This window comes from Tachysurus fulvidraco, chromosome 21 (genome assembly GCF_022655615.1).
Source record: "Tachysurus fulvidraco isolate hzauxx_2018 chromosome 21, HZAU_PFXX_2.0, whole genome shotgun sequence".
Lineage (NCBI taxonomy): Eukaryota > Metazoa > Chordata > Actinopteri > Siluriformes > Bagridae > Tachysurus > Tachysurus fulvidraco.
The window spans coordinates 3462371-3483491 of record NC_062538.1 but is presented as its reverse complement, the minus strand read 5'-3'; the positions used below and the strand labels follow the sequence as shown (position 1 = coordinate 3483491).

At 37.3% G+C, this 21121-nt stretch overlaps 2 protein-coding genes across 3 annotated transcripts; one reads left to right on the top strand and one right to left on the bottom strand.

Annotated features, from left to right (window-relative positions):
- Positions 1–972: 972 nt before the first annotated feature.
- LOC113646886 (sperm-associated antigen 16 protein) lies at positions 973–2888 on the bottom strand. Its single transcript, XM_027153360.2, has one exon. It carries the CDS (start codon positions 2821–2823, stop codon positions 1090–1092), a length of 1734 nt encoding a protein of 577 aa, XP_027009161.1. The 5' UTR covers positions 2824–2888; the 3' UTR covers positions 973–1089.
- Positions 2889–5652: 2764 nt separating this feature from the next.
- Positions 5653–11351, top strand: arxb (aristaless related homeobox b). Of its 2 annotated transcripts, none has more exons than XM_047805359.1 (5): positions 5653–6053; positions 6776–7184; positions 7753–7798; positions 8819–9114; positions 9571–11351. In XM_047805359.1, the coding sequence occupies exons 1-5, from the start codon at positions 5870–5872 to the stop codon at positions 9809–9811; spliced, it is 1176 nt and encodes a 391-aa protein (XP_047661315.1). In that variant the 5' UTR covers positions 5653–5869; the 3' UTR covers positions 9812–11351. The 2 variants fall into 2 exon arrangements, with proteins under 2 accessions (XP_047661315.1, XP_027009230.2); XM_027153429.2 differs by having other exon boundaries at positions 5656–6053; positions 6698–7184.
- Positions 11352–21121: the final 9770 nt, after the last annotated feature.

Below are 21121 nucleotides of genomic sequence, written 5' to 3'. Positions count from 1 at the left end.
TGCTCTTTGCGGTTTTGCACGATCCTTTGCAACATCTCAGGGACCTGCTGCTATTACACTGTGTTTATTCTAGTATTTCTGCACATGCGATATTGTTGAACATACAGTAATTACACTGGTCTGTGCTGTTTTTGTGTAATTGTCTTGTATTTTTTGTTTGCACTGTCTTGTCTGTCTTCTGTCTTGTCCTACACTGTTTGCACCAGGTTGCACAGATGCACTTTATGTATCTAGGACTAACTTACTAAGTCCTTAGCCCTGTCTTTGTATTATGTAGCACCATGATCCTGTAGAAACGTTGTCTCATTTCACTGTGTACTGCAACAATTATATGGTTGAAATGACAACAAAAGCTTCTTGACTTACAGCTAATCTGTTATTACACTAGTAGAGCCATAAACACAGGGCCATTAACAGTGATACAATACATTATATGGCTAAATGTTTGTGCACAAACACCTGAACATCACACCAAACTGTCAAAAATTTGAAAGCGTACAATTGTCTGGACTTTGTTTGTATGCTATAGCATTGAAATTTCCCTTCACTGGAGGTAAGTCTTCAAGTAAGAGGCTCAAACTTGTTTCAGTTTGAACCCCTGTGCCCAAAGCGAACTCCATGAAAATAAGGTTTGAAAAGTCTGGAGCCTTGATCTCAACCCCTCTGTTTAGTTCAATTAAGTTTAATTCAAATTTACTACTACCAGAAGTCCTGAGTTTTGTGATCTCAGAGAGGATTGTAGCATGTTAGAAGACGCTAACCCGTTAAGAGCCTTGAACGCAGGCCTCTGTCCACCTATGCAATGGGAACTGAAACACTAAATACACCCCAGGCACAGTATGGCAGACCCGTAAATTAAAAGATTGATTTTCTTAGTAATGAATTGCATAAATTGTTTGTTCATTAGTAAAAGGAGTTTTGTGATGAGTTACAACATCCACATGAAATGAATAAAATCGAGAAACAAAAATCTAATTTCAGTACATTTTTATTATACAGTGAAGTCCACATGGAGTACTTTTTTGGTTAAGTGTACATACAGTACTATATATGGGATCATACATATTTTATGAACAATCATTTCAAATATTATGACCAGATGAAAATTTCACCATCATATCCAGCAGATAATAGGTGTTCACCTTTATGGTCAAAAATAACACTCTCAACAGCATCATTATGTCCTAAAAGACTGGACACGTGTGAAGATGCCAATTCCACCAGCTTCACCTCATGATCGTTACTTGCGACTGCTAGCGTCTTCCCATTTGGACTGAAGGCCACTTGGTTGCTAGGGTGTGGTCCCGTATCAACAGTGGCCAGGGCTGATATGTTCCTTACATCCCATAATTTCACAATGCCATAGGAATCACAGGAAGCAATTGTGTCTCCCAGTGCATTAAAGGTTGCACTGTTGCACGAGTGCCTGTGCCCATAGAATGTTTGAGCACAGAGTCCAGCACGGGCATCCCAGAGTGATATGGTCTTATCAGCAGAGCAGGTGAGCAGAATGTTAGAGAAGGGCACAAAGCTAATACTGTTCACTGAGTCGATGTGGCCACGCAGCGTGTAGCGACAACGCTCACTGTAAAGGTCCCACACTTTGGCTGTGTTATCCATAGAGCAAGAGGCTACAAAGTCCCCACAGGAGTGGAAGGAACATCCCCAGGTGGCATGAGTGTGGCCTTCCAGGGTCAGCACACAGCAGGATTTGGCAAAGTCCCAGATCCTTACTGTGGTGTCTCCACTGGTCGTAGCTAGATAGTGCCCACTGGGGTGGAAGCTACAGGAAGACAGCCAGTCAGTATGACCCTCACCAGTCATTATCATCTCCCCTTCTCGTATCCCCCAAAGCCTCCAAAGGTGATCATCACTTGCAGTAGCTATAAGCAGTTTACGTGGATGGATCGCAAGATTGCTCACAGCCATGGTGTGGGCTTTGATGGATTTGGTCAGAGAGAATCCGGATGTTTTGGTGCTTTGAGCAAATAAGGCTTTTAAATGGGGCAGGAAGGGATTTATTCGTGTCCTGGCTGGGAACTCTGAATCTTTTAAATGTTTGGAAGTAGCGTTCTTGGCTTGGCATTTGGCAAGGTCAGAAGTTGCCATCTCATCAACTGATGGTTTAGTACCTCTCTTTTGCGAAGAACACAGAGCACTGTCTAGGTTTTGAACTTGACTGGAGACTCTGTCTCTCTCAATACTGACCAACATCTTTTCTCTCAGAGCTGTCTGATACTTCTCATTCAATTGTCTTAAAGCTGGGCCATAAGACTCGTAGTGTTTCTTTAGTTTTCGGATGTCCTCAATCAATCTGTTTTTCTCTTGCACAACACGTTTATGCTGCAATCGGTGAAAATCCCGTTCCTTCTGAAGCTTCACAATGGTCTCTCCGGCTTGGAAGGCAGCCTGCTTGTAGCTGTCTCGCTCTGTTTGGACATTTTTCAGCTCGTTATCCAGCAGCTGGTTGTGCATGTATATATCAGGCACCAATCCCACCAGATCTGTTTTGAGCGTTTCTTTATGTTGCATCCCAAACCATTCTGTCTGGAAGCAATCCAATGTTTTGCTCATTCCCATTTTCACAAGAAAGTTGCGAAGAAAATCATCCACTACTTCAGGGATAGGGCTTTGTAGTTCCTGGGGTGAGGAAAGTACCTGCTCTGGTACAAACTCACTGTCTTCAGTTGTAGTTTCAAAATCCTCTTCTTCAGCCACACTGTCCTCTTCGACACTAATCTCTTCATACTCATCTTCTGGTATGGACACTTTTTCTAGATAACATGGTCCCTCAACAGATTCTGTGTCGCATATCTCTGCCATTTTGTCACTTATTTAGCGACACTGCTTGGTCGTTTATTATTATTATTATCGCTTTGTATATTGTTACCATGGAAACCTCCTTGGAGACGACGATAATACCGTAACACCACATAAACACTTCATTAACGTTTTTAAAAAATGTATTTATGAAATATACATATATATATATAAATGTATACATTTTTATAAAATGAATAAATGAATAACTAAAGGTATACTTGTTTATTAGTCGTCTGTATGAAACGTGTTTTTCTGTAGATAATCCAGCCGAAGTAGAAATTAGAGTGCGCGTATATACACGGGTTTAAGGTAACTACGCACTTGGAATCAGAATCAGAATCGAATGGAGCTTCATTTCCAAGTATATATTTACAAGGAACAACACACATACAATAAAAATAAAATACACATATGTACATATAGATATACAAAAAAAAGAACCGTTCTCTGTAGGGGTTTTTAATAAAAATGTAGTTTATAGGTAAACTTTGTTATTAATTAGTGTAAGTTAAACAAGCAAATAAATAAATAGATAGATAGATAAATAAATAAATGAATAAATAAATACAATTAGTATTATTGATTTTGCCTCAGGTAATTGTTGGTAAATAATATTTTATTTCTTGGATTTGGCAATAAAAATATTAATAGTAATATGAACATTAATATCAACGTCAATATCAATATTATTATTATATTATATTATAATTATAATTATTAATTATATAATAATAATAATAATAATAATAATAATAATAATAATAATAATAATAATAATAATAATAATTTTTATTTTTTACATCCCATACATATTTTTACATCCCATAATATCATGCACCAGTACATCAGACCAGCACATTTTTATGAACAGCAGATGTGTTAATCCCTTTCCACTGCTTCTCTCTTTGTACCTATCCCGAGGCATCCAGACAATGTACCAGCTCCCAACGTCCTCTGTGGGACGAAGCCTTTGGACGTCCACTGAGCCGAGGCCGACTCTAAGAATCCTGAGACATCTCCAGTTAGACTCTGTGGTACTCAGGAGATCAGAAGTCCTTGAACCTTACGCCAATACAACATTTAACTGACTGTATATTACAATCACACCCCCAGTGTCACCCATATGAGGATGGCTTCCCCCTTGAGTCCGGTTCCTCTCAAGGTTTCTTCCTTTACCAATTTAAGGGAGTTTTTCCTTGCCACTGCTGCCTGAGTCATCTCAGACTTGCTCATAGGGGAATAAATACATACACACTGTGAACTATATACAACTAATAATAATCTAGAATTTTTATTCTGTTAATTCTTATTTCTTTTATTATTCGTTAATTCCTTTATCATTAATTATGTTTACCTTCTGCTCTGTGTTTATGTTCTGTAAAGCTGCTTTGAGACAATGTCTATTGTAAAAAGCGCTATACAAATAAACTTGAATTGAATAATAATAATAATAATAATAATAATAATAATAATAATAATAATAATAAGCTCCTTTTATGTAAATAAGCAGGCAAAATATAGATTGTTTTAGATTAATTTATGATCTATTGAGTTGTTAAAAAATATTTTACCTGATTGCACTTCCTAAATGGTGTGTAGGCTTTTATCCTAATATTTATTATATATAAAATACATACATTTTTAAAAAGCACTAAAGTAATATCATTTTGTGAGCGACATTCTCGAATGAAGCAATAAATTCAGACCAAGTTCCATGATAAAAACTGAAAAAAGTGATCCATAAATGCATTAATTTTGTATAAATAATCTGTGATTTTATTATTTCATTATAGTGTATAGAATGTTGTTATACCACTTTTTAGGCAGCAGGGGGCACTCACACTCCACTCCACACTCCAATTTTTTTTGATATATGTGACGTAGTAAATATTCATTGATAATTATTTTGTGCTACATAGAGATATTTTTAAACAAAAAGAATTATATGTATTTATTATATTAAATGTAGAATTATAAAAAGGTATTTCACATGTTTTTATTGTATAAGGAATGTACCTTATATGATAAGATATAATAATAATAATAATAATAATAATAATAATAATAATAATAATAATAATAATAATAATAATAATAATATTTTTTTAATTATTATTTGAAACAGATTTGTTATTTAATCAAATGTGGGTGTGTAGTTTCTCTTAATCATCATACATGACTTGGCATCTTTTACAAGTAATCCTTCCCCTCTCTGCTTCCTCTGTCTTCCACATTTGCATCTTGCAGTGTCTGTTTATAGTAACAGTGTGCGAATGCATGCGTTTGACCTGCAGTTTGTATTGCAAACATAATGGCACAAATTTTACTGTATAAGATAAATGCATATACACAACAAAATAAAAGGCAATTACAAACAGAAAGTGCTAGACATACAAATCTTGGTTCTGGAGCATAACCAAAATGATGACATCAAGTGTCTACTCTAAAGTGTCTATCAAAACCACATGGTCACGTGTTTTTAAAGTTGACTTTTTCTTGTCAATAGGGTGGCATTATATCACAGGTACATTTATTTATGTATGTGTTTATTTATGTATTTATTTATTATTAATAAATATGCTGTATACATATATTTTAAGCTAAAGGTGCTGCTTAAACTTCAATAAAATGTACAGTTGGTACTCTTAGTTTCCTGAAAGTTGCTCAAAACAAATATCTACATTATATGTTGAAGAACATTTTAAACTATTGTAACACCCAGTGTTTTTGGCATATCCTATTATTTCCCTACACAGAGAGAGAGAGAGAGAGAGAGAGAGAGAGAGAGAGAGAGAGAGAGAGAGAGAGAGAGAGACAGACAGACAGACAGACAGACAGACAGACAGACAGACAGACAGACAGACAGACAGACAGACACTCCTGTCCATTACCATCATGAATGTGCTGATTGAAATCGAGCCTTTCTCTCAGTGACCAATCAGAGGAAGAGCAGCGGGAAGCTGAAACAACGGTAGCCTACAAATGTGGGTGAGGACACCAGTGTGTAGAAACACAGAGAGACACAGAGACCCGGAACATCCTGTCCATGACAGCTACAGACATGAGCGCTCAGGCTAAAGAAAAGAAAATCCGCGCAAATTGCAAGTGCAAGTCGCCTACTTTATTCTCCTCATACTGTATTGAAAGCATACTGGGCAGAAGTCCTCTGAAAGTCAGACTCCTCGGGATGCAGAGTCTGACAGCAGCATTTCGGACAGAGGACCGTCAAGGTGGGTTTGAGTCAAAGCTGCTTGAACTTTAGGTTCAATCCTGATGTTAATCCAGATGTTAATCCAGATGTGCAGATGACTGCATTCTTCTCCACAACTTTTTTTTATTCTCGTACACGGTGCAGCTACCTATTTAGGGACCGTCATAAAACTACCGTAATGTTCCTAAGCGTGCAAAAAAACTTGTGAAGTATTTCCTCCATATCTCCACCAGGCGTTGTATTGTACACGAATTACATTTAAAATAAGAATTTTATATCTATATTAAAGTTACATAAATGTGTGGAAATGACAAACTAATTTGTCTCGTTTACTTCAATTGACACAAATTAAAGTAATCATTTGTCTTGACTAATTGTGAGGTTTTTATGGCAACAATTTCGTTTCTAGGTTTAACCATCTTGAAAAGTCTTGCAGTCAGCGGTAGACGAATAAATAAACTTTAAAACAAGTTTTTAAAAAAAAATCCCCAACATTCAATACTTGTTACTGCGTAATGTTTTCACTGAGAGGGTTTTTTTCTGCATTGTATACAGTATGTAACTGGAAAAATGTTGCCATAATGGTTATTCGAGATCAGTTGTGAAAATAATAATAATAAAAAAATAACCTATATCTAACCTAATAACCTAATCTATTTTCAGCTGGGCCAAATTTGTCTCCTCACACGGAACCGAACCTGTTACCCAAACTGCGGCCCCCGTTCAATCCTCGGAGAGAAGACGAGCTGGAGAGCGCACATGGAGACGAGCTGGAGAGCGCACAAGGAGACGACCTGGAGAGCGCACAAGGAGACGAGCTGGAGCTCAGAGCAGGTCTAAACTCCTGCTACCCGGAAAATGAACTCATCAGTTCCCTAAAGAGCCGCGCTGCTCAGGATCAAATAGACCCGGATAAGCGCAGACAGCATGGAGACGCGCGTCTCTCCCCGGGACCTGAGGACGAGTTGAGACAGAAAAACACAAACACGAAGGACAGCGAGGATGGTGTGTACGTGTCACCGAGTAGTGACGCCGAGGACGGGACTCTGAGACGCAAACAGAGGAGATACAGGACTACATTCACAAGTTACCAGCTAGATGAACTGGAAAGAGCTTTCCAAAAGACGCACTACCCTGACGTGTTCACAAGGTACCCTACCTAAAGAACTTTAAATCTGCATGCATCTAAGACAGATTTAGTATTAAAGGAATAATTACTAAATAATTATAAGTACTAATATATATATATAGTTTATTACATACATATATACACATATATAGTTATGGAAAACCCATACCGCTAAATCTCCAGAGTTAAATCTTAAAACTCAGATGGGCAAAGATGAAAAAATAATTCAACAATAATATTGTGGTGTGATTAATTATATGAATTATCAAGCATAATAAAACATCATTTTAAAAATGTAAATATGAACATTAAATGAGTACGAAAGCTCACGACTCATCTTCAATGTCGTTTATATTTATATATATATATTTTTTTACAAAACGAAATATATTTCTTCATAAATATTTGTAAACCGTGAAATACCAGTTTGGTATTTAATTCTATAATAGCATTATGAATGGTCTTATTGTATTATAATGGTTTATTTCATGCGTGTAAAAGAAAACAATATATAAATCGAGTTTGTACATTGTTTTAATGAGGCTAATCGTGTTTTTAACAGTTTATTTCTGTTTTATTTCATTTTCAGGGAGGAATTAGCCATGAGACTCGATCTGACTGAAGCGCGCGTGCAAGTAAGTTCTGTTATGTTTTTATTTTATTCTTTTTCTTTTTTCATATAAAGCCGAATTGTTTCACTATGAAAATAGCTTATGAAAAATAAAATAGTAACAATAAAAAACATGTAAATAAAACAAAACAAACAAACAAAATAAAAGTGCTTTAGGAACCATGCAGCTGACTTCAACGTCATTGATTAATACAAAAATTTAGAAATCCAGAAATCTATATTGTTAGCCACAGTGTTATTCAGTTGTTTAAAGCCATTTCTATGGTTTAATTAATTTAATTTCAAACACTGTACTCATAGATGCATAAAAAACCTTTTTTTTTTTTTTTTTACATATAGGACAAGTCATTATTCATAATCATCCAGTCCAGTATCTACTTTTTAACCCCAAAGAGTAAATGTTAATTCATGTTTCCTTAAAGTTTAGTTAGAATATCTAAATAAACTACTATACCATGGTGCTAAGTTTAGGTATTAAAGAGAGTTTAATTTTATTGGCTATACGTTTGAGAAGTCAGTCCTGGATCATGGGATTATAAATCAGAAAATTAATCCTAGTTTCTGTTTAGCTCTCATTTCATTGTCCCATTCTACTTTCTGTAATGTCTGTGTTATTTATTTTACTTTCTTACCTAGCCACAAATATTTTGTTTAATAGAGTTTAATTAGTACAGTGCATAAAAACACAGGAATTACGAAGTTTTGGATTTGTTTTTAGGATTTCCTGCTCCTGAAACACACCGAATATAACTGATAATGTTTGAAATGTTGTTAATGAGATAAACTATAAAAATATATAAAAATAAAGCTGTCTGTGTAAATCACAGAGACCTTGTGCTATTGGAATAGACTGACTAATAAAACTACTGATTTATGTTTGTCACATTAGACAGTCCACTAGTTGTAATGGGTTGGGGTGGGTTGGGGGCATTTATTCACACTTGTCCTGTGCTGTGTTCGAAATGCGGTTTGCTAAATTATTTATTAGATGAAAACCAACCAAATCATTTGTTCTCTCCTTTAGGTCTGGTTCCAGAATCGACGTGCAAAATGGAGAAAAAGAGAGAAGGCTGGGGTTCAGCCTCACCGTCTAGGCCTTCCATTTTCTGGACCCATCACTGCAGCACAGCCTCTATGCCATTATCTGGGTGGGGGTGCATTTAGCCCCAACCTGCACCCAGGCATTGAGTCAGGGTGGCCTGTTTCCCTCCATGGATTTGCCCAGCCTATCCCAAACCCTGTTCCCCCAAACCGAATCTGCTCCCTGCTTGGAGCAGCAATGCTCAGACACCCTGCACTTATTAGCCCTTCTTTTGGAAGGTGAGACTTGTTGAATAATGCTTCATTTGTCTACACTTGTAACTCTGAATTTCTGATCTCTGACTAGAAAAAAAAAATCCTTTTCTGCTCAGAATTCCTAAATCTCTTTATACTACATTTCAGGACATGCTATCACATAACAAAAATGGCTGCTAAAAAAGTAGCTTTACATTTAGAAAATTGATAACATAGTCATAGTAATTTGTTCAATAAGGCCGAAAAATGTCACTGAAAACGTACGTCAATTTTCATAACAGTTAGATAGCTACAGTAGATACAAAAGACAAACATGGAACATGGCATCGATGTTTTTTTTTTTAACTTATTTTTGATTTCAGGGATAAACTGAACACTGCATGAGTTTTCTTCCAAAATGCTGTACTACAGTATATTTTTGTTGTGTCTGAGTTTTGTCCTGTTTTTAGACCAATGACATTTCTAAATGTTCATTCACAGATTCTTCACCCCACTGGCACTTCAAAGACTGCCTATTCCCACCACAGAGAATCAAATCCTGCCTCCCCTTCACATTCCGGATCCTTCTTCCTCATCTTCATCCACTCTGTGTTCCACTTCCTCGCCCGTGGACCGCCGTGCGTCCAGCATCGCGGCTCTGCGACTCAAAGCCAGAGAGCACTCGGCTCACATCGGCCAGCTCAGCGTCCTCGCAGCCGGTACAGGTGAAAAAGAGGCCTAACGTCTCTCTCCCTACACCCAAGACATGAGACCAAAGCTAAAGTGCACTACAGCATCAAGAATCCTTTTGGAATCCCACAAGGAATAAACCTCTACTGACTACTGAAGCTCCATGATGGCTTTAATTGATGGAAGCAACGCCAAAGGGACTTGAGTCCTGTATATTTCACAGTGGATACAAACATTGTGCATTTATTGTATTGGTGTTCTAAAAGAAAAAGCTTTAATGAATAGTCTTCTCCTGTTATTAAAAAATCTTTTATATGTGCTTTTTTTAATCTCGTGAGGCCGAAAACTTAGTTCAGGGAAGAACAAACCTGCACTTCCCTATTTAACTGCTGAAGGAGCCAAGAATATGTGAAAAAAAAGAGCTGTGAAGTGAGGTGTTGTGCTGTCTTACAGTTTAACATGATTAAAACAAGCAGATTGGGTTGCCAGATACGCACAAACCCGTACCTCTGTATGTTTAATTACTTTAATGATCACAAAAAATCGCATTAAAGCCTCATGGCTTTATGAAATCTTTGTCTGGAGGTTTAAAGCTTTTTAAGAAAGCACAACGTTATTTATGTTGCTGGTCTAAATTGCTGAATGCCAGGATTTTGATCCTCAGCACCTCCGCTGAGATCCATCTAAATTTAGTCTAAATTTCTTTCAGCACCATTCACACACATTAAGAAGCTTATTTTGTTCTCCGGTGTTGCTTTGTCCCTTTCAAAAGGTGGATATCAGAATGAATGGACTATGTTTGTAAGCCTGGACTTCTTCCAAGCAGCGTAATTCTTCCACACTTAAGTCATCATCCAATTAGTTTGGTGTGTAAAGTGATTTGTCATCTCCTAGATTTCAGTTCAGAGGACAAGAGAAGCGTTTTGTCACCGAAGCGGATTTCTGTCACTAACTACCTTCTTTTACGCCACACCATTCCACAAAGCAATGAATAATAGGAACTGATAAATACTAATTCCCTATGAAAAGAGGTCTTACACGATCTTTTGTCCCACACACTATTCAGAGTAGGGCTGATGAAAAGGTCCAGGGATTAACATAATCAAATGAATCGAACTAATCTATTTGGGTGATCAACTTAATGCTCTCTGGAAATAGACATTTTCAGTGGCAGGATATTGTGGGTTAGAAAAGAGCTGATGAGTTATGGTGGGATGCGAAGGTATTACGGCCCGGCACAGGTGTCTCTCTGTTTAAAGTCTCCGTACACAATGGTACACAATAAACACAATAGTGTGAGTGTAACGGCTTAAAGGGAAGTTGCAGAGAAGTTTGGATGATTTGAGCAATGGGAAGGCTGAGAGCAGCCACCACGTTTCAGCCTGTGAGAAGAAGAGAAGATTTGTGTATTTGTTTATCTGATCTATGGCAGAAATTGTGTCAGAAACTATAATATCAAATGTGCATATCCTTTAAAACCAGGCTGAAGAAGTTGTTCCTTTATTTGTAAAAAAGATCTTTGGGGTTAAAAAGAAAGAGTAGATACTGGACTGAAGATGAATAATGAATAACGACTATGAATAATGACTTGTTCTAGGGTATGTACTGTAATAAAGTTTTTTTTATGCATCTATGAGTACAGTGTTTGAAATTAAATGAATTAAAGCCTTAGGAATGGAAATAAAAATCAGTAAAACAACTGAATAACACTGTGGCTAACAATGTAAGAAAGGAAAAAAGCTAGGAATTGCATTTTGTGGATTTTATTTTAATTCAGCATTCATTTAATTCAATAATAGATATAGCTTAATATATTATCGAAAAAGATGAATAGAAATAAAAAAAAATACATAAGTCAGGTTAATTACCTTTTGAGCAGAACAAGGACCGAGAATAATAAGGAAGACAACACCTTGTTGTATATATGCTTTAATGGATGTCTGGACTGTATAACAAAAAAAAATCGCTAAAAAGTCAATGTTAAATAACTTGCTTAAATGCTTGTTATGTCGTATGCATCCTTGTCACAATGCATAGCTCCTGTCTATAATCTGTTGAATCGAAGCCATTTAACTATTCTATCATATCTCTCTCTCTCTCTCTCTCTCTCTCTCTCTCTCTCTCTCTCTCTCTCTCTCTCTCTCTCTCTCTCTCTCCATTGATTTCTCACTATTCCCCATGATTGCTTCCTTTGCCTCCCCTCAGTAAAAAAAAAGTGCGGCTTATTAATTCCTTGTCCAAATTACAGCACTAACAGGTATCTCTCTGTTTGCCTGCCTTGTGAAGAGGAGCAATCAGAGATAATCGAGTGCTTTTAAGAGCACTTGCTTCCATTCAGCTCCAGGCTGCTCAGGCTCTAATCGCCCCTTAAACACACACGCTGTTCGTGGTGCAAATTCCAGTCATAAATCGACTTAAGTATATTTGTAAATCACAGCTCCTTTGAAGCCGAATAACTGAAATCAAACGCCTTTCATGGGTATTGAAATTTCCACATCATCACCCCAATTGAGACTTAATTTTTACAGGAATTTAGCATAAATATCGCCTAATAGTAGCAATCTAGACTGAATGGAAACAGATTATAAACAACAAAGTATGGTGAATGCTACAGGTTTCTGTGTAAAGATTTCAATATTAATCTGAACTGCTGAGAACCTTTCTGGGAGAACTTACCTGTTAATTCACCGATTTATTTAGCTTTCATATATAGACGTAACCCACAGACATAAAGATTCCCGACATTCGAAGATTTTATCAGTGGTCTGTTACTGATGGAGGGGGGCACGGTGGCTTAGTGGTTAGCACGTTCGCCTCACACTTCCAGGGTTGGGGGTTTGATTCCCGCCTCTGCCTTGCGTGTGTGGAGTTTGCATGTTCTCCCCGGGCCTCGGGGGTTTCCTCCGGGTACTCCGGTTTCCTCCCCCGGTCCAAAGACATGCATGGTAGGTTGATTGGCATCTCTGGAAAATTGAGTGTGTGAGTGAATGAGTGTGTGTGTGTGTGTGTGTGTGCCCTGCGATGGGTTGGCACTCTGTCGTGGGTGTATCCTGCCTTGATGCCCGATGACGCCTGAGATAGGCACAGGCTCCCCGTGACCCGAGAAGTTCGGATAAGCGGTAGAAAAACTGAATGACATTTAGTCTAAGCAATGAAATTTAAATTGAATTGTTGGGATTCCTTCCTCTTTGCTTGTTTACTCACATCTTCAGTAAATAATAAAACCCAATGGATCGTGCTGTTACAGGAAATTAGAATCATGTCTTTAAAGGAAATTAATCAATAAAGAACAACGTTTCTTTGACCACCATGAAGTGTTTTATTCCTCTTACACCACAGCAATGTGTCAACAATTGTAATTTCATTACAATTATCAACAAATGACTGCATGATCGTTTGTTTAAACATTTATAGTTACGTCAAGACGAGTCAAGAGTCAAGAAGCTTTTATTGTCATTTCGACTACATATCGCCGACGCAGTACATAGTGAAATGAAAGACGTTTCGTCCAGGACCATAGTGCTACATAAAGCAACATAAAGTCCTAGTGCTAATAGTGCGAGAAAAAAGGCAGTGCAAACAGACAATACAAAAACAAAGAGTAAACAAAGATTGTAAACAAAGAGGGTTCCAACAATATACATATATACTTATGTAATACAGTAGATGGATGAGATGAACAGTCAGCAGTCTGTATAAGACAAAAATACGGTACCTAAAAATCAGAACTCTTCTGTCCTGAAGACATGGAAAACTGCTACAAAGAGGTTTATCTGTTGTTTTAATTTCTGTTTATTATTACACATTCAACAGCGATATTTACATCAGTTCCTACAAAGCTCAATGATTTAATCATTTTTTTTACTGACCAAAGATTATGACATCATAAAAGGCACAAAAATCTATGCAGTCATAGTTGCATGTATGTACACACACTACAACCCTTAGCAGGATAAAGCGGTTATTGAGAATGAAAGAATGAACAAAAGAATGAACGAGTGTTGCAGACAGGGTGCCTCATTTGGTGCAGCAGGTAATATTGCCTACTGAGCTCCAGGGTTCCTGGTCTGATCCTCCAATCCCACAGATGAGTCTGGCGATGTAACTGACCGCTCTAAAATTGCACCTAGAGTGATTATGGATAAGTGTGTGTGTGTAAGTAGGTGTGTACATGGTGTCCTGTGATGGACTGATGTCCCATTCAGGGTGCTTCAAGCCCAGGACAGGTTGTGGAACCAACGTGGTCCCTGACTTGGATCATGTTCTCTGAATCTATGAGTCCTTGAATGAATAAATGAATAAACATATGCACATATTTATCAGACTCAGGCCAAGCATATTCTTCTCATTTCTGATCTATATGTATGTAAATATATATTTGTCTGACCGCCGCAATACAAACTCCATTACTCTGTGCATCATATATTTTGGACTTGATTACACGCCTCAACCCAGACTCGGATCGAGAGAGCAACGGAGAGGAGAAAAGGAACGGATTGTGTTGAACGGATAGCGATTGAGTTTTCGATGAGATACGGAGAGCATGATTCAAAGTTGATCTACAAGTAAAATTGCAACAGCATTTCCCCAGCAGCAGGCTACAGACATTATCGAGAAGATCATTTGAAACACAGCATGAGGTGTACGTCTCCCTGGAGTAGACCTATACACGATGTCAGCTGAGGTTTTGAAGTCTTTTTTTCCAGCTCCTCTTAGCTCATCTTCCTCCCCATTCTTCTTCTTCTTTTTTTACATCATTTAGTTTTGACTTAAATTTCTATTTGGATTCATTTAGCTCCAAAATGTTGACCTAACTAGTCAGTGATTGTTCAAATTATTAACCATCTGTACTTCATGTACCTTTTTACCATGACAAGACAATGACAAGATCACTCTAAAAATAACATATTATACTGAGTGTTAATAATTTTTATTCTGCACGCTGCTTGCTTGCCCAAAGTCAATCTGAGCTACATGCTATAGTGCTTCTTGGCTTCTTTCATCATTATAGACACCATTTTCTACTTTGCCTTGCTCTTGTTTTTACATTTCTTTGTATTTCCTCATTTTTTGATAGTTGCTAATGCATGCTAGTCTTGGAGATGTTTGAATCCAGAAATGTTCCTGTGTTCCTGGATTTTGACATCTGATAATAAAATATATTTAAATGATGGTTTGTTGGGGCCCAACTCTAAATTCTAGGCTTGTGCAACATCTCATTGTCCAGTATCTACTTTGGATATGGAAGAGGCTGACAATTTTCTGGTTCATTTCCTCATTTAATCGGAGTAATTACACTTGCACAGTGATAGCTCGAGGTAATTCTAGCCTTATAATTAATTATCAGTCAAATGAGTATTTGAATTCATCTCACTATGCTCACTTAATTAAAGCCTTGTTATTTTATTCGTACCATATGTCACTGGCGATAATACGCCGTGCTATAATAATAACCCGTGCTCTCACTTTCTCTGATTCTCACGGATGTCAATTTACGCCACATGTGGGCATCAGTCAAATCTAAATTACTCTGTTATTTTTCTACATCAATTAATTCTTCTTCTAACCATCTCTGTAGCTTGATTTCTGATATGGTCCGTTCTGTGTTTCAAGCATTCCGTACGACGCTCACGATCATTCCCCATCGTGTCTCCTACGATTCTCTATAAGAGATCGATATGCTTTTCAAAAATAGTCGCAGGATGATTAGGGTTAGCGCATAGGATACGAGTGCGGTCAGATTTAGTGAACGGTCAGAGGTGGATCCTGGTTTTGAGCTTTGATTCCTTTGATTATTTTAACCTACAGTATGCTCGTTTTAAAAGTAGATAGAAAAAGGTGGCACGAGGTGGCTTAGTGGTTAGCATGTTTGTATTATACCTTCTGGGGTTGTAGGTTTGATTGCTGCCTCTATTCTGTATATATGTGTGTGACGTTTTGCATGTTCTCAGTGTTCTTCAGAGGTTTCCTACAGGTATTCTGGCTTCCTCGGCAGTCCAGAGATATGTGGCTGATTGCCACCTCTAAATTGTCTGTAGTGTTTGCAATTGTTCCCTGCAGTGGGTTGGGATCCTGTCCACAGTGTCCCCTGTTGTGTGCCCCGAGTACCTGCGACCCTGTGTCGGTTAAGCGGTACAGAAATCGGATGAATATCAGATAGAGATGTAAACTATCCCTAACCAAGCATTGTAATTTTAAATGAAAAATCGAAAAATGTAAAATGTAAAATACGTTGTAAAATATCCGGTTTATTTTATCGTTAACCTCATCGTTCCTCATTATATTCCTCATCATCGATTGAGCACCTACATCAGTCGTCTTTGCGATTACTGTGTGTTATTTATAAGGAATTATAATGGTCTTTACTTCCAAGTGTCTGGTTCTCACTATTTTTCTATTGGCCATTCTACAGGTTAAATGTCAGCGCCTTATCACCTTTGTGAGACCGTTACACGCAGGGACCAAGGGCAACTGAGCCCTCAACTCACACTCTCTTGCTTTTTCCTCTCAATCTCAATCTTTTTTTTTTTTTAAATCAGTCTCCATTGTAACAAATGACACCATTTCACCGAGATGGAATCATTTTAAAAGCGATTGCCAGTCTTTCAGAATCAGCAGCAGCAAGTCAATCAGCTGGAGCACTCAAACACACTCTAGAGTGATTACCCCGTGAATGGGGAATTTGCAGGGTTAGGGGTCCCGGCTCGGGCAAGGTTACTTAACACACTACTCAGTTCTGGTTTAGCTCAGAATGAGCCAGAATGGGACAGTGTTGTGTCAGTAGGGGAATTTTCTTCTGAGTTTGCTTTTATGATGACATTTAAAATGCATGAATGTGAGTAGATTGTATATAAAAGAAAAGTTCAGATGCAACTTTGGAATTGAGTTTGCTTTTGAAAATCACAAAATACATACTCATATAGATGTATAAAACCTACCTGAATTGTGTCCCTATTGTATTTTTAAATGAGCCTATTTCAAGATTAAATGCAAACTTCTCTTCTGGTACGAGAGACACGATCGGAGCCTAAAAACATTTTCTTTTAAATCGACATTTAACTCTCTCTCATGTTTATATACTGAAATACAGTGACAAATTGTGCTCAGGTCTTTTCTGTCTACAGATGGATACCGAAAAGAAAAAACAATTCTAGCACCTGTCAGCTCATTGGGAGAAAATAGCACCAGAATTGCATAATTGCACCAGTCAGTGTCTAATGCAGTGAACAGAGACAGGCCTGCAATGCATTCCGGCCCATTTAACCTAACGAGTGAGCTGTGCTTCACACCAAAGCTTATTCAGGGCAAACAAGCAGAAATATATTCTTTCTTTCTTTGCTCTGTGAGATTTTCACATCTCTAACCTGACCTGGTTAGGTCGCAGCCCATGTGCACTCACTAAAGCTTCGACGTTTGCACCGTTAGCCGTTTTGGAAAATAATTGTAAATGATATCGTCTTATTAATCAGAGTCTCATCTACATTTATCCAAACTTTTAGCTGAGTAATGAAGAATGATTATGAAAGTAGTTTAAATATTTACTTAAAAAATATTTTTTGCTGTATTTCAACATAAACAAATGAATTGATGGCCAAATTTACCCACAATTAAAAAAAAATCTCTTCCTGGTTCTACAGTAAGTCATCCCTGGGTAGTCTTTAAATTTGTGAAAATTTACCTTTTTTAAGAAGAAAAAAAAAACAACAAACAAAAACAAAGAACCCTTAAGGTTGTACCTTTTTATTCACAGAGTGTACAGTTGTATGAAAATTACAGCACAAGCCTCAGTGTTCTATTAAAAGAAGCATTTCTCCTGTTGTTTTCTTCATCAGCCTCTTTCTATTCATCCGTCTGCCCTTCCATTCAACTTCATCACTTCAGATCTTCACTTTCACCCCATGTCCGATTTCCCCACCACTCATCTTCCCCAGCTGCAGAACAGCCGTAATTGCTGTAATGTGTTAAACGCCATGGCAACCGCTGCTAAATCCTGACTTAATATAGCCCTACAGCTTTCAGTGCACCCCTATTATTTTTGTGGTGGTTTTTGGAAGAGACATACACTCGCTGCCTGAGTTTATTATGAACACTGTGCTAGTACCCGAGTAGGACCGGCTTTGCTATTAGTATATTAAAGAATTAAATCTCCGTGGTATGGAGACCACAACGTTTGGCCCTGAGGCCAGGCTTTGAACACTCCTGTCTTAGGAAGATGTGCCATTAAAAAAGAAACTTTTAGAATTATCCTGCATTTGACATCTGGCAAAAATTTTAAGATAATGCATAGATTATAGATTATTATTAAATTCAAGTTAAAATGACCATAATCAACACCCAGGGCTCTTCATAGTATGTACAGTGAGATGTAATATGAATGCTCACACATCAGAATCTTTTAAACTTTATTACTAGATAACAAAATCTAGAGGAGTTGAAACCAAATGTTTTCAGCCAACGCTTCCCAAACCACAAAATATTTGTGTGTATAAATGAGTGTGAGACTCATGCACCATATATTATAGTATTATTATTATTATTATTATTATTATTATTATTATTATTATTATTATTATGCACTTCACTTATAGTAGAAGGTGCTTCATCTGGATGTAGCGCTTGAGAGGGAGCTAGAACTAGAAGGTTATTTGCAGATGGAACTGGAACTGGGTGGAAAAATGTCTGATGCTGAGAAAATCTGTACGAATGTAGGAGTTCTGAAGCTGAGAAGCTTTGTACAAATGGAGGAGTGTCTGATACTGAGACAATATGTACAGCTGGAAGAGCTGAAGCCTGGACGCTCTTTAGAGATTAAACTACGGCTGCCAGGTTCTAGGTCTGTACCACACATACAGTATTACACTCAGTTGTAAACACACTTCATTTCATCATTTCACTTCATTTTCTCTCAGATCATCACAGTTAGAAGTTCGCTTAAGTGCAATACTGAATCATTTGTATGTGTATGTACAGGTTGGCCCTATTCGGTGTTAACCTACATGCATTAAATGTGTACAATATTTTTCTTCATTATTTATTTCAATGGCAGTCTATTTATTGAACAGGGAGCCCTTCAGCATCAGTGGCAGCAAGTCGATCAGCTGAAGAACTCAAGCACACTCCTTAAGAGAGATTACTTCTTAAATGGGGCATCTGCAGGGTCTCAGCTCAGAGAAGGTTTGTTAATGCACTAGTTGTTTTTATGCCACTGTGGTCTGAATTAAAACTTTTATTCATGCAACCAAATACGTTAAAAAGGAAACAACTTGATAATATTATTATATAATGGTTTTGCTCATCGTGGATTATGATTTTCTTTAACCTAGTGGCAAAATTGGATGTTTCATGGACTAGAAATCAGCCTAATGGTTTTGTATATTTAAAATAGACCAATATTTAGATAATACAAAAGAAACATGGACAGATGGACCTACAAGATTTTCTTTCCATTGATTCCGGGGGGGGAGCGGATGGTGGCTTAGTGGTTAGCACGTTCGCCTCACACCTCCAGTGTTGGGGGTTCGATTCCTGCCTCCACCTTGTGTGTGTGGAGTTCGCATGTTCTCCCTGTGCCTCTGAGGTTTCCTCCGGGTACTCCGGTTTCCTCCCCCGGTCCAAAGACATGCATGGTAGGTTGATTGGCATCTCTGGAAAATTGTCCATAGTGTGTGAGTGTGTGAGTGAATGAGAGTGTGTGTGTCCTGTGATGGGTTGGCACTCCGTCCAGGGTGTATCCTGCCTCGATGCCCGATGACGCCTGAGATAGGCACAGGCTCCCCGTGACCCGAGAAGTTCGGATAAGCGGTAGAAAATGAATGAATGAATGAATGAATGAATGAATGAATGATTCCAGTGGCATCCCGAGTGGTTTTAATATACCATATATTTGGACAATTATCACTACTTGCCACTGAAACAAGCATGATTTGTTTTAGCATGACAGTTTATTTGCTTTGTTTATTTTTGGTGGTGAGGAAAAACTCCTTGATGAAACGAGGTAGAAACCTTGAGAGGAACCAGACTCAGAAAGGAACCTCATCCTCATTTGGGTGACACTGGACAGGAAATAAATTTATATTAATATTAAAATTAATACTGTTATAATATGTATATAAACGTTGAACTTTTATTAGTAGGTTTCGGTTTAGATCTAGATAAAACAACCATGAGTAAACAATTTGTTAGAAAAGACATTACTCAGAAGAATTCAAATCTAAAAAAAATAAGCAATTATACTTCGTTTGACTTTGACAACTGTTTACAACAGTAAGCATTTGTTTAATTCATATTTGTTTAATTCATAAAGTACCCATTTTTACCCTACCGTATATATCTGTACAAGGTAAACAAAAACGTTATCATTAGTTATTAACCCGAGATGAATTAATGCAAACAAACCTGCGCTCTAGGCTGAAGAAGACACTGTGCAAGACTATTCATTGCCAAAAACAGTGGTTTCGCTTTGTGTCATGGAAAGAGTTAAATATGATCACAGCGTTTCCCCAAGAAAGCATTAGGAATGAAATATTTAAATTAGTAAACGACCTTTAAAAATGCAAATAGTACAAAAAAAAAATCACGTATGATGAGTCCAGAATTAAAGCTGGATCGTTTTTATTTTAATTATCTGATTTAAATCCCCGGTTATGAAAACATCACAAAAATCCCCTACGTTGACATTAATAGGAACAGGACATAAGCTATTTGATAAAGAACTTCATCTAATATCTTTGTAGTAATCATAACGATGTCAGTGATTGGTTTAAATGAGTTTTTGCCCACATTCCATAAACCACAAAAATCTAGAGTTTCTGGTATTTAACCAGAAAGTGAAAATAAACCTGTTTTTTTTTGTCTCTGTCTAATTAGAAGCTATTCCATTTATCTGATCCACTGTGGTTATTTGCAGTAGTACAAAGATTATGATGGTGCATGGTCATAATCATTAGATAATCCCAGTTGGAAATTCTAGCCACGCCAAGGAAGCTGAATCCATTTGAAACCGATATAAATTGCCAAACTTATAATTCTTATAAAAGAAAGTTGTTTTAATTGACCGGATTTGTGTTTCCTCTTTGGGATATTTACATTTGGATGTAGGAAGGAAGACTGGAGGAAAGAACCTTTTGACATGTATAATGTCTTAATTATAAAATCATGGTTGAGAGAATTCAAAGGATTTATCTTAGAAGAAAACATCTAGACATATTAAGGGTGCAATTCTATTCCTTCTGATTTTGTGTATTATTTGATAATCATACAACTAAGTATACATAGACCGGTAAGTCCTGACTCGACTGTGTTAAGCTGACAAGCTGAGAGAGCGAGAGAGAGAGAGAGAGAGAGAGAGAGAGAGAGAGAGAGA

What these genes read in the sequence shown, in the direction of transcription:
- arxb (XM_027153429.2), top strand. Translation starts at nt 5,870, where the DNA reads ATGACAGCTACAGACATGAGCGCTCAGGCTAAAGAAAAGAAAATCCGC. An exon ending in TCGGACAGAGGACCGTCAAG is followed by an intron (nt 6,054 to 6,697) that starts GTGGGTTTGAGT and finishes ATCTATTTTCAG; the next exon opens with CTGGGCCAAATTTGTCTCCT. An exon ending in TACCCTGACGTGTTCACAAG is followed by an intron (nt 7,185 to 7,752) that starts GTACCCTACCTA and finishes TTTCATTTTCAG; the next exon opens with GGAGGAATTAGCCATGAGAC.
- LOC113646886 (XM_027153360.2), bottom strand. Translation starts at nt 2,823, where the DNA reads ATGGCAGAGATATGCGACACAGAATCTGTTGAGGGACCATGTTATCTA.